Here is a 12,819-nt window from a genome sequence, read left to right on the forward strand (position 1 = left end):
GTAGGCGTTAGGCGGTGGAAGTGGCTGTAGTCTAAAACAGGGCAACAATAGAAGGAACGAAAAAAGCAGTTGACGTGAATTAAAAGTCCAACCACAGGCAAACTGAAAAAAACGCAGAAGGACTAAAAACAATAAAAAATTGAAAAATGTATCAAATATAAGAAAGAGAAAGATATGTGGTAATCCTTATCACATCCCTTTTAAGGCATTTGCCCTTAAGATCCGCAAACATTTAAGAGATATTTAAAATAATGTATTTTATGTAAATCAACCAAAAGTCTTCACTGTACATATTTGACTCCAATGAACCCCAACAGCCTATTCTAACATCATTTTCATAAAACGGACAAATTAAGATCGTTAAGAGCTCTGATGTAATTATTTATGTACAAAGGAAGTAACAAATTTGTTGGATTTTTTTCTTTTCCATAACAAATTGGAAAAGAAAAACAACACAAAATAAGAAAAGGAGGACAACAAAAACAATCAACAATGCTCGAAAAGCTTCTTAACAGAGATGCTCCAATTAGGAAACCCATTATCCAACCAGAAAACGCAAAACGAAACGGAGGAAAAAAAGCTGCGCTCAAAATCAGATGCCCCACACTGAGACAAATTCCGCAGACACACACACACATAAATCATTACGCGCACAAAAAGCTACAAAAAAATAAGTGAAAGAGAGTAAGGGGTGGGGAAAACTGTGTGGAAAAAGGAGGGAACTGGATGAGGATGAGAATTCGCAGCGGAGGATGAGTAAGCGGCAGGCAGCATAAAAGAATCGCAAGTAATAAGAACACTGCGTACACAGGAAAAAAAAACTATATTTGAATCAATCACATCTCGTTATGTGTATGTAATTCCAAGATAAATCACACAAACAATCTAAGGCTTAATCTTTTTCAATGCAATTTGTATACTTAAGAATCAAATAAAAATGCTCGAAGAATATGGGTTTTCCAATTGTCCAATTTTTTTTTCTGTGCAGAAGACGAATGCGAAGAAGGGACAGAAAAAGCAAAAGAGGAAGCAGAATGCGCCACATGCAGGGAAACAACACAAACCAAGGCAAGTGAAACAATGAGCAAACTTAATGCAACGAAAACAACAACAGCGCAGAAGAATCGTTTGTGCCCTTCCTCCGCTACCACCCCCTCCCCCCTTGCTTTTCTCCTACAGTCTTCTGCTCCCCTTTTTATTCCATTCCATTCCGTTCCGCCCGGCTGTTAAGCGCAAATCAATGACCTACGACATCAACAAGAGCGCGTCAAACACACACGTAAAGCCATAAGTGGGAGCAAGAGAGCGAAGAGATAGTTCTGGAAGAGAGAAGCGCGCGGGACAGGGATAGCACGTGGCAGGTGGGCTCAGGAGTGGGAGAGAGATAGTGTGAGGGAAGGTTGCAAGGAGTTTGGCGAAATGTTGTCGTTGTCTGCGATTCTCCACTGGTAAATACTCGAAAAGAAGAACATAATCAGCTAAATGCAATGCACAATGCAATATTTGTTTGTAAACACATTCAAACATATTAAATGTAAGTTTAATTGTTTATATTGATCAACAAAATATCCTATTTCTATTATGAATTTTTCAATTCATAGATTTCAAATATTATACTTTTCCTGTGCTTACTGTATTAAGCAGAGGACCCAAATCAGTAAGCTTGAGAAAACTGGAGTAACAGCGCCAGACGCCAAAAGGGAGTTAACAAAAACAAGGGTATGGGAAAGGACATCAACAAGGGAACTCAAGAAAACCAAAGAACAACAACAACAAGTTTGCTATAACTCTCTTTTGCACAACTTTACTTTACCTCCTGCTAGGAGGTCCTTATTTTGTTGCTATTATTTCGACTGGTCCTCGCATAAATGCAATAAATATCTTTCGCCTCTTCTTCTGTTGGTTCTCTGTTCAAAAAACGACAGAGAGATGGAACAATGTATGCACAAAAGCAAGTTGTTGCAAAGAAAACCGAAAAAGGGGTGAAGCAAAGAGTCAAACCACAAGAAGTAATTTTACTTAGATATTCACTTTCCCTAGTTAACATATTATTAAACACTTATCTGTATGATATTGCAAAAATTAATAAAAATATATATACATATATATTTATATAAAGAAAAGAAATTTTAAAGAACAGTATTGCATAAAAAGCTACAAAATTCACTAGAAACATTAAATACAAAAATAATAAGATCAAGATACAGGAACCCATTAAGCAAATAAGCTCACTTAATCTTTATTAGGAATTAATGCGACATGTAGGGTATCCAAAGTTCCGCACACCCCGAAACCTTTTCGAATCGACAATTTGCTTGATAAAAACATAATCGATTGCAGGCCAACCAACACTCGCACATTAAAACCCTGCATTGTGTGCGAAGGAAGTGAAAAGGAAATTGCAGTGCCAGGTGACAAGGGGAATCACCTGGAACAGAGGTCAGAGAGGGACGGCACGAACGGTTGAGCAAGCGAGAGGGCGAAAGAGGAGTGAAATTCTTTAATTAAAATGGCATTTCCTATAAACAATTGTGACACAACGAGAACTTCTCTGCACTCCACTTGCATCCACAGCATCGCAACTCATTAGTTCCCAGTATGAAATTCTTTCGTTTATAAATTGCTGCCAGTCGTTTCTGGCTAAAATGCCAGTGGTAGTAGACGAGTTCTCAAGTCATCAGATTTACCGACAGCCAGACAGACAAACAGACAAACAGACAGGTGAGCAGACAGGTGTGTGAGTAGCCGAGTGTATCTGAGTGTGGCTGTGCCGCATGTGCAATGTTCTGGCTTTATAAGGTTGAAAAATTGCAACCGGAATGGGATCTATGTATCTCAGCCCCGCCTCTTTCTTCGCTTCCCCTATATTTCCACATTTATCTCCATTAGCAGCGCAGCAAAGACACGAATAAAACAGCACAGACAGACGGCGAGTGGAAAAAATGAAGAGCCAAACAAGAAGTTGCAAGAATGGTAGAATCAGCACAATAGTCCTCTGCTGCAAGTTCTATAACCATCAGAAATAATGGCCACAAAGAATCCTAAAAAACTGAATCTCGTATAAAAAGAGATTCTATTAAACTGTCGTAATCACGAAAATATCGAAAATAGTAAATGGTCAAACTTGGTAAATTGCAGTGGCTCTTAACAATCATTTTATGAGGCCCAAAATAGAATTCCTCTAAAAGTTGCGGAATGAAACGAAAAGTTTGCGCCGAATTGCGAAGAAAAGGCATAAGGGAAACCCATAACCACTAGCCACCAAGCCAACTTATTGATTAAACTAACAAGAGAAAATAATCAAATGAAATTTAATGGTTAAACTTTTGCCACTCTCTTCTTATATTTGGGTATAAACTTTCGATTTAAACATGTAAGAGCTCTATTAAGGTCACTTGGCCATAACATTTTGAGAGGACTCCCTCTGCCCTCTGATCGACATTTTTGTCAAGTTGGTTTCGGCAATTTAATTGACAACTATCAAGTTTTAGTTCGCTAAATAAACGCCGCATAATAAGACAAATGAATGTAGTGGCAAACTGAAGTTAAGTAAGGCAAGAAAACTGTCATCCTCTTCGGTTAGCAAATGCGAAATAGATGAGTCATCTTTCAAAGTAGCGTCGTTGGTTTGACAGGCGAAAAGAAGAAGCAGCGTTTTAGTTGTTCATAGCTACCCCATCATGTAAAACTTGTGGATACTCCGTCAGTTATCAATACACATTGGTATACAAACATGGTTAACGAATTAGCGTATCTTTCCGGGCCTTATCAATTGAATTAAAATGAATACCACTCGTGCTACTGATAAGTAAAGTATTCCCAACCAAATCAATTGCAACATATCGCAGATATGTGTATGCCCTCTCCCTTTTATTATCCGCATTAATTATCGATATCGAAGTCACAATTGTTGGATTAATTGTGGCGTGCCAAGAAAATTAACCTATTACTCACCGCTGCATTCCGATTGGCAGCTGCAACAGCAGAGCTGTTCATATATTGATTCTGTGGCGGCATCATTGCGGCTCCCATGGGCACTGTGGTCTGGCCACCCATGTAGACATAGTCCTGGGGTCCTCCGGCTCCGGGAGGACCCAATGGCGGCTGCTTGGGCATGCCACCGTTCATTCCCGGATGCATGGCTCCACCATGATGGTCGTACATGCTGCCACCCGATTGGGCATAAGATGACATGTGACCCAAGGCAGCCGCATGGTTAAGCAGATTCGAGTTGTACTGGCCGGGATGTTGCTGTTGCTGCTGCTGTTGTTGCTGCTGCTGGCCAGGATGTTGAATGCCCAATCCGTTGCCGTTGCCCAGTCCATTGCCACCGCCCATGAGATGATGTGGATGCCCCTGGTTTTGCGCCTGCTGCTGTTGCTGCTGCTGCTGCTGGGGATGCTGCTGGTGTGGATGCTGATGTTGTTGCTGCTGCTGGGCTGCAACGGCGGCTGCTGCCTGTGACATCATGTGATTGTGCTTGGCCACCGCCGCCGCCTGTTGCATGGCGGCCATATTCGCAGCTGCAGCGGCCATCGATTGATGATGCAGACCGCCATTCGTGCCAGAGCCACCATTATTTCCGCCACCAGCTCCGCCGCCGCCTCCTCCACCACCACCCATGCTGCCCAATCCGCTGCCCATGCCAATGGTTCCAATGGCGCCGGGCCCACCATTACTACCATTTCCCGGTGGGCCGCCAGGAGCTGCATTGGCCGGATTCATCGGCGGATTGTACTTCCATTTGTCCGGGTTCTGGAATTAAAAATCAAGGATACATTAGAATACCGTTGAGCCTTTGAACAGTTCTCGATATAATCTAACTTAATTGTAATACTCTCATAAAATACTAGGATGTTTAATCCTTTTATACTTGTTCGTTGCAAATTAAGTTCTCAGTCGAATATGAAACCCATTTCCTTATCAATATCTCCTAGCCTTTGCTATTCTATTCACACAATTCCATTGGCAGCGCTCTCAATGCCAAAATTGCGATAATCTGTTTATGCAACCATTTCTGGCAGACACTTATACAATCTGCGGAGGTCAACTGGGGGAGAATTAAAGCCCACCTTCATCCCCCAGAAGTAAGCGCCACCAAGTCTAATCAAGAAGCAGCACTTGGAAAAGTTACCGAATCGCGATATGGAAGCCAAAATTTAGAAAGGGCAAAGTACAGATTTCCCATCTGATGCTAATTGCGAAAAACGCAATCAATACTAATTGCATAAAAGTAGCAAACTCTTATACAAAGAATTTCGTTTTTCGGTAGTTAACTTGATGATTTTTTAAAATATCATTAAGCTTCATGACATATTTGCCTAAATATTCTAGCAAAACAATGTATATTTAATAAGTAATTAAAAATGATAAGATTCTCGTTTAGAAGTATGCCTAACAAATAAACCTTCCATTATCTACATATATATAACTTGATTCCTAAATATGAGACTACAGTGATTCTAAAACTGGTTTACTTTGGAGTATGGAATACTTACATCGATCCCATGGCCGTCGTCGCCGCACGCCCATCGGGTCTGCTGTTGCTTCTGGGCAAAGTGGGCGGCGTACTCCGCCGCAGCGGCCTCGTGCAAGGTCGAGCCAACGGCTCCCACCCCTGGCACACCGCCACCCACTCCGCCCACGCCCACTCCGACGCCAACGCCACCGGGCGATGGACGCTGCTGGAAGACATAGCCGACGGCGGCTGCGGCGGCGGCACCAGCTGCATCGGCGGCATCCTGCGACACGCCACCGCGAGATCCTACCACAATGGCATCCGTGCCAACGCCGACGCCTCCGCGGCCATTGCGATCATCGTTTCCACCCAAAAACTTCATGTGTTGCTGGTGTTGCTGCTGCTGTTGTTGCTGCTGCTGCTGCTGTTGGTGTTGCTGGTGTAGCTGTTGAAAGTAGGGCGGTGGTGGACCGTAATGTTGCTGCTGCTGCTGTGAATGTTGCTGATAGAGTTGCTGCTGTTGCTGCTGCTGTTGGTGTTGCTGCTGCGGCGAGGGCGTCGATATGGCAATTGTGGGCGCGGTTAGGAGCTCAATTTTGGAGGCTTTTCCTAGCTATCGCAGCTGACAATTTTGCGCGTATTGCCAACTTGATTTGGATTGGATTTTTACTTGCAGCACAAAAAACAACACACACGCGCGTTTTTCAACACGATTCGCTTAGAAATATTCACAATTGTTACATGTATTTTTTAAAAACTTTCGCTTCAGATTTACACTTGTTTTTTGTTTTGTTGCTTTTATTTATTTTGTTGTAAAAGAAACCACACTTTTTGCTTAATATATTTAACATTTATTTTACAGACTTTGCTGAGATTTTTCACACACTTTTTGCTCAAAAAAATTGAATTTGCTTCGTTTGGTTGTCGTGGTTGGTGTTTTGTTTATTTTTTTTTTACATAAATTTACACAAAATTATGAATAATATTTTACACAGTTGCACAGCTGTTGTTTTTTGGGACTTAACAAAACTGAACTTTATTTATTTAATTACGTATGAGAATTGGTTAAAACTTGAATTTTTACAGATTTCTGGTTGAGAATTGTGGAATTTCCGTTTATTAATGTAGTTTATTAATTATAATTAGGATGAATTTTAATTTACACGACGTTTTAATGATGAAAATATACACAAACTGCAATGAGAAGTTAAAGTGTAAACTTTGATTAGTAAACGGCAGAGTTCTTGCGAAAAAAAATTCTTCAGAAATCGTAAATTTCGAATCATATTACTTTTGATTCAACCTCTTGCGAAAAGGTAAAAGTTTTGATTGCCTTTTTGATAGACACGCGAACCACTGTACTTTTGTGCGATTAAAAACTTTGAGCTGGTCATGGTAAAGAAAAGATTCCGATAACACAGACAGCAGACAGGGCACATAAAAATAAACAACAAAATAAAACGCACAGGGGGCAAATAGAAGCAAAACAATTTCTTCTAAAACTGAAAGGCGAGTAAGACAAATATTAGCCATGATTTCCTCATTACGAAAACAATAACAAAGTCTATGTCAAGGGGCGGGGAATGGGGAGGGGTGGGGTGTATCGTTTGAGGAACAGGAGCCCCAAGAACAAGTCAAAGAGGAAGAATATCCATAGAAGAACAACGCAGAGCTGAATCATGCGCGAAAAATACGAAAAAATTAAATTTGCTTTATTTTAAGACCGATTGCGTTAATACTCTAAATACCTTATTTACGATTGGTACATAAGTGAAAAACATATTGGATATAAATAACGATGCAGTTTAGTTATATCAGTGAATATCAATACATAACTATTCAGTCGTTATCTATTCGTTAGTGCTTAGCAACCGTAACAAAAAGTTGACATACGATAACAATGGGTTTTATGTTGCAGTTTCACAAAAGTTTGACTGAAAGACATCGAAATTGGTGTTTAACATATTATAGATTTCTTATAAATCATAAATAGAACTATAAAATTTGAAAACAATTTAAAATAAAACATTAAAGAAACAATATCCAATTCAGCATTACTAAAAATGTTCTTTAGATTATATTATATATTAAAATAACATAAAATTCCATAATAATTTGGGATTGATACTAACAGAAACGAAATCCATTATTAAAATCTGGTTACATTGATGATCGGTTTGTTTAACAATCTCAGAAATATACATATTTGGAAAACTTGTGGACAGAATTATAGCGCCTCCCGCGAAGGGTAAGCGAAAAGCGCAAGAAAAGGCGAAAGGCGGGGGCTGGTGGGGCGGTTGAAAATGGAAAACATATAAAATTAACATACACACAGAGGAGCAAGAACAACAGAAAGAACAACAACAAGAACGATGCCGGCAGACGATGAGCGAATGCGACAGAACGAATGGCGAAGAAAACGAAACGAAGCGAAGACGAAAGGCAGCCGCAAACATTTGAGGTTACGTTTTCAGCGAGAAGAATGCGAGTGGGTCGGTCTTTTATTTTATTATTTTATTTTTGTTGTTTTTTTTTCGGTTGTTTACGAGAACCTTCATCTCTCCATTTCTCCTTTCAGTCCTTTTGTGCCCCCCAAAACGCCTCTCTTCTCGGAGAGACAAGTGCAGCATGCGAAAAGGGATAGAAAGAGAACGCAAATGCTGGGCCCCTGGAAACACGCATACACCCAAACTTACACATTCAGGGGGGGATATAAAAACAAACATTAAGATAAACCATAAAAGAGATGGCGGACAAAACAAAGGAGGTGCGGCCAATAAGTAATTAGGAATTAAACCCATTTGAATTTAATATTTTAGTTGGCAGTTAGGCGTTCTTATTGGGAAAAGCACGTATATACAAATGCAAGGCGTCCCGAGAGAGAGGAAGAGCGAGAGAGCACGCTAACAAACACACACACAAGAGGCAGCTGAATAGGATGGGGGTGGGGGAGCAGGAAGAAGCAGAGCAGCCAAATGGCCGCCGCTCAAAAGGAAGAACACGATGGAATAAGGAAATAATGAAACACACACTTTCGCACACTTACGCACAATCGGAAAAAATTTGTTCACCAACCAAACACAAAAAAAGGAATCATATCAATTATTCAGGCACACACTTAATTGATTTTTACCTTTTTCGGGCAAAATACGAATTAATTTCGCAAACTATTTATACATGTTTGCATATATACAAAAAGCGGTCTGGAAACGCACACATACACTCATTCCGCCGAAATGGAAAAGGAAACCCGATGATGACAATGTAAAACGAAACAGGAGTACTTTACGGTTTAAGCTGTTTTTTTTTTGTTCCTTTCTTTCCTTTTTGAAACACTTACACATGCACTTAAAAAAGCCTTTTCGTTTGCATTTCCTTTGATTTGATGGTGTGTGTGTGTGCTTTCGTTAAATACGAAATTTAGATTATTTAAATTACAATTATTTACACAGGATGATGAAGAAGAAATCGGCCAGGAATTTCTTCAACGTCGCCGCCGTCCGTCGCAGAACGATAATAAAAGCGAAATGCAAAGACACACTGGCCAAATACAACTACAACAAAGAGCAAGCTAGAGAGAGAGCAGAGAACAAGAACCCCAAAATGAGAGCAGTGTTGGCAAACGTGCGAAATCAACAGAGAGAACGAGTGAGCATGCCCACAGAGTAGGACAGTGAACATAAGAGAGAGAGAGCGGGGGTGTGAGCGCAAAAGACCGACAATTTATTTTACTTTTATTAACATGCGCGCAAAATATTTATATAAATTGATTACACATTTTCTTATTCTTTTACCATCACCCCCTTCTTTTTATAGTCACCCTTCCAAGTGAATTACGCTGCGCCAGCCAAATTGTTTATATATTATTTATCAATCGATTTTAGGGGCATGCCAAATTTGATTAGACGCCAGACGCACACAAACACAAACAGCCGAACACTCGCGCATACATACACACGCACCAGGGTGTTTGTTTTGTTTTTGTTTGCGGCTTTTTTTTTTTATCAATTTCTGATCTTTTTTTGCAGCCGCAATTTGGATTCTGATTTACGGCCGATTGGAAATGTAAAAACGGGTGTTGAACTATCATCAGATGATGGCGGTTTTAAAATGCTTTTCATGATTTATTGTTGTTGGGTACACACACCTTAGCTTATTTGAAAAATTTACATATTACAAGCACGCCGTTCTAGGTCTGCTTCTTCTTACGCGCGAACATTTAGTGTGACCGCAACGCGACCGTTCAAATATACCATAGCGAAACGCACTGAAAAATACTCTCAAATCGTTCTAAGATACCAAAAATGTAACATTCTCGTTAATATTTAACTATAATTACGTTAAGTGGCGCAGTAACTAAATGATTGGGTTTTTATGTTTTATTATGCATGTAACTAGTTACATTAGTTCGAAACCTGTTAAAATCGCATTAGAACCATTCCGATTTATAAATTCGACTTTTTCAGTGTGACCGTATATTGTAAAATACAGTGAACACTGCATGTAAGGATTCAGTTCAATTATTTACCTCTTTTGACCCATTTTCGTGCCAATTTTGAATTAAAAAATAAAATCAAACTAAAAAAAAAAATTTGAGGTCTAGTTTGTTTATTTAAACTTGCATACGATTGAATTAACTGCAATCAAATCAAATTCTTTGTTACAATAAAGTTCAATGTTTTACAAACTTCCCAAAAAAAAAAAAACTGGCCGCACATCTCTAATACATATGTTATTTATTTGAAAATTCCAATCCAATTTGAAATCGTTTTCCGAGTTACGCGACATCATTACAGTGTAAACGGATTTTCCATTTTCTCAGCAATAAATCGGAATATGTATGTAGATAGTGTGTAGTTTTTATGAGGGTAAGGTTCTCGAAAGTCCAGTAGGTCCTATCCGTATTTTATTTTTTGTATCTTGTGTGCTTAAGGTTTCGTCTCTTACTTGCAGATGTTTTCGTTTTTTTTTTGCAACATCCTTTTTTTTGTGTTGATTCTTAGGGAGCGGGGGTGTGTGTGGAAATGTTTATAAATTGTTTGTTTTAGGCAGCTACCGATTCGGAATCGTTGTAGGCATCCGAAACATATTCGTCGTTGGCATCATTTTCGCCATCGGAATTCCATTTCAGGCCATCTCCTTTGGTTGGTGTCCCATCCACGGCACCGTCCTCGTCGTCCGCCTCCTTCTTTGAGTTTTGTTCGGCCTGGTCGGTGGAATCAGCATCATCTGCATCAGCATCTGCTTCGTCAATGTTTTTCGGTGGGCGACCGCGGGGCTTCGGTGTTCCCTCCTTGGGCACCTTGCTGGCGCCAAGGGTGGGACGTCCGCGCTTCTTCGGCGCCACTACCGTCTTCTCCGGCGAGCTGTGCACCTCGTCCGCGGAGTTCTCATCGTCCTGATCATCGTCATTATCCTCGTGCTTGTCGACGGGCGCAGCAGTGGCCTTTGGACGACCGCGTGGACGACCAGTGGGCACGTAACCACTATTGCCGCCACTTCCCGACTTATTCTGTGGCGGACGTCCGCGTTTCTTGGGCACTTGTGGCTCCCCATCGCCATTGGACTCGGCTGCCCGCTTCTTGGGCCTTCCCAGGCCGCGTCCCGTGCGCGATATGTTCAGGTTGACGGATCCAGCCGACGGCCGACCCACCGGGCGACGTTCTTCGATGCTGCTACCGTCGTCATCATCATCCTGCTCGTCTGTTTGGAGAGAACCAAGTTAAGACTAATTAATAACATAATAGAAATGTTTGCTGGAATATATTAGAAGAATTACTAGCGAAGTTTTAGACATTGTTTCGTTTGGTTGATTGGCAACTGTTCGTTTGGTTGCCGAATGCGGAAATCTCGGCTCTACCTGTGATCTATGAACAAAATCTCCAGGTAGCGTCAAGATAAAAGTGTGAGTTTGGTGGAAGCAAACATATAAAGGGATACGACTCAAACATGGTTTTCATTTTGTTTGTTGTACAGCACAACAACGATTTCCTTTAAATAGCTTATATATTTGGTCAAGAAAGATTAGAAAGACATACAAACGTAAACATAAAGAAACAGGCTGTGAAATGCAAACTGAAATAAGGATATACACTAATCACCATCTACATTTTTAGAGAATTTATAGATAACTAAAGAAATTGTAAAGCTATTTCTGCACATTGGATACACACTGTTTCTCTAAAGAAAGGGGCTTTGGAAGAAAGACTACTTAAATAATGACTTTGAATGAGTTCCCTTATGGGTTGGTGCTTATTTTGTACACTAAAACTCCATCTACGGAACATGCATTAGGCGTAAGCAATTTAATTGAAGTAGGACCATAAAATGAAAGGGTTTTAGGTACTACTGTAGCACGATTAGCTCACCTTCATCCTCGCTATCGCTGGGCTGGTGCTTCTTGGGCCTGCCGGCCTTGCGTTTTTTGGCGGAACTGGGCGTCTTGACTGCATCGCCAGCTCCGGCGCCGCCACTGCTCTTGGGACGTCCCCGGCCCTTCGTCGGCGAGGGGGATGAGTTGTTTGCAAGCTCAGCGCCGGAGCCGTCGCCCTCCTCCTCGTCCTCGGGATCATCGTCATTTTGGATTTTTGACGCCTTGGGGGGACGACCGCGCTGGCCACCGCCACCGCTGGTCGTACTGGAGCCCTTATTCTTGGCGGGACGACCGCGTTTTTTGGGACCCGGCGAGGCTGCCGCCGCCGCTGATGAAGATCCACCACCGCTGGATGCCTTTGGCGGTCGGCCGCGCTTCTTTACCGCTACTTCCTCCATTTCTGTACGGGATTCAATTAGCAAACGAATAAAGAAAAAATCCTTGTTTCTTTTCTTTTCTGCGCCTTTTTTAGCGGCGTCCCTTTACACGCACACACACACACACGCTCAGTCTCTCTCTCTCTCGCGCAAAAGACACAAACACGCACACACACACTGATGGCTGCTTGCTTAAGCGCTCTCGCACGCACACACGCTCACTTTTTTCGCTTGGCTCCACTCTTCTTCTTCGCCTTTTTGTTTGCCGAAAATCGAGCTGGAAAAATATACAGAAAAACAATTTCACATTAGAGCTTGAATGCGCATAATTGCTGCGAAAAATATTTTAAAAAATTTCTTAAAAATTCTTGTTTTTGTAGAGCCGAATGTGAATTACTTGCGTTGCTTACTTGCCTGCCCAATTTGTAATTGTAAAATACGCGCACGCTAGTACAGTTTATGGTAGTGATGTAAAAAACTACGTCGATGCATCGAGCACCGATAATGTTATGCGATGCCTATCGATTTTTCCGTTGATATCGATGTTAAGCGGTGCATCGACGTGTTTAAAATATGGACCGTTTAATTTGAAGCTGCGTAAACGCATTTGT

The 12,819-nt window shown here is 41.2% G+C and overlaps 2 protein-coding genes across 5 annotated transcripts in view; both read right to left on the reverse strand.

The window, feature by feature from the left end:
• Nucleotides 1–9,707, reverse strand: part of LOC120453627 (maternal protein pumilio) — a 181,427-nt gene extending 171,720 nt beyond the window's left edge. For 2 of the 3 annotated variants that reach the window (XM_039638412.2, XM_039638410.2), the window contains exons 1-3: nucleotides 8,799–8,983; nucleotides 5,499–6,652; nucleotides 3,955–4,755 (exon numbers count right to left, since the gene is read on the reverse strand). In XM_039638412.2, coding sequence (XP_039494346.1) covers nucleotides 3,955–4,755; nucleotides 5,499–5,840 — 1,143 coding nt within the window. In that variant the 5' untranslated portion in view covers nucleotides 5,841–6,652; nucleotides 8,799–8,983. Of the gene's footprint in view, nucleotides 1–3,954; nucleotides 4,756–5,498; nucleotides 6,653–8,798; nucleotides 8,984–9,605 lie in introns of those variants that run through there. The other variant, XM_039638411.2, reaches the window with a different exon arrangement.
• Nucleotides 9,708–10,177: 470 nt separating this feature from the next.
• LOC120450826 (chromosomal protein D1) lies at nucleotides 10,178–12,696 on the reverse strand. Of its 2 annotated transcripts, none has more exons than XM_039634007.2 (4): nucleotides 12,623–12,696; nucleotides 12,431–12,485; nucleotides 11,827–12,231; nucleotides 10,178–11,161 (listed from the first exon to the last, which is right to left on the reverse strand). In XM_039634007.2, the coding sequence occupies exons 3-4, from the start codon at nucleotides 12,227–12,229 to the stop codon at nucleotides 10,503–10,505; spliced, it is 1,062 nt and encodes a 353-aa protein (XP_039489941.1). In that variant the 5' UTR covers nucleotides 12,230–12,231; nucleotides 12,431–12,485; nucleotides 12,623–12,696; the 3' UTR covers nucleotides 10,178–10,502. The 2 variants fall into 2 exon arrangements, with proteins under 2 accessions (XP_039489941.1, XP_039489942.1); XM_039634008.2 differs by having other exon boundaries at nucleotides 12,619–12,688.
• Between the last annotated feature and the right edge of the window lie 123 nt (nucleotides 12,697–12,819).

Source organism: Drosophila santomea, chromosome 3R (genome assembly GCF_016746245.2).
Source record: "Drosophila santomea strain STO CAGO 1482 chromosome 3R, Prin_Dsan_1.1, whole genome shotgun sequence".
NCBI lineage: Eukaryota > Metazoa > Arthropoda > Insecta > Diptera > Drosophilidae > Drosophila > Drosophila santomea.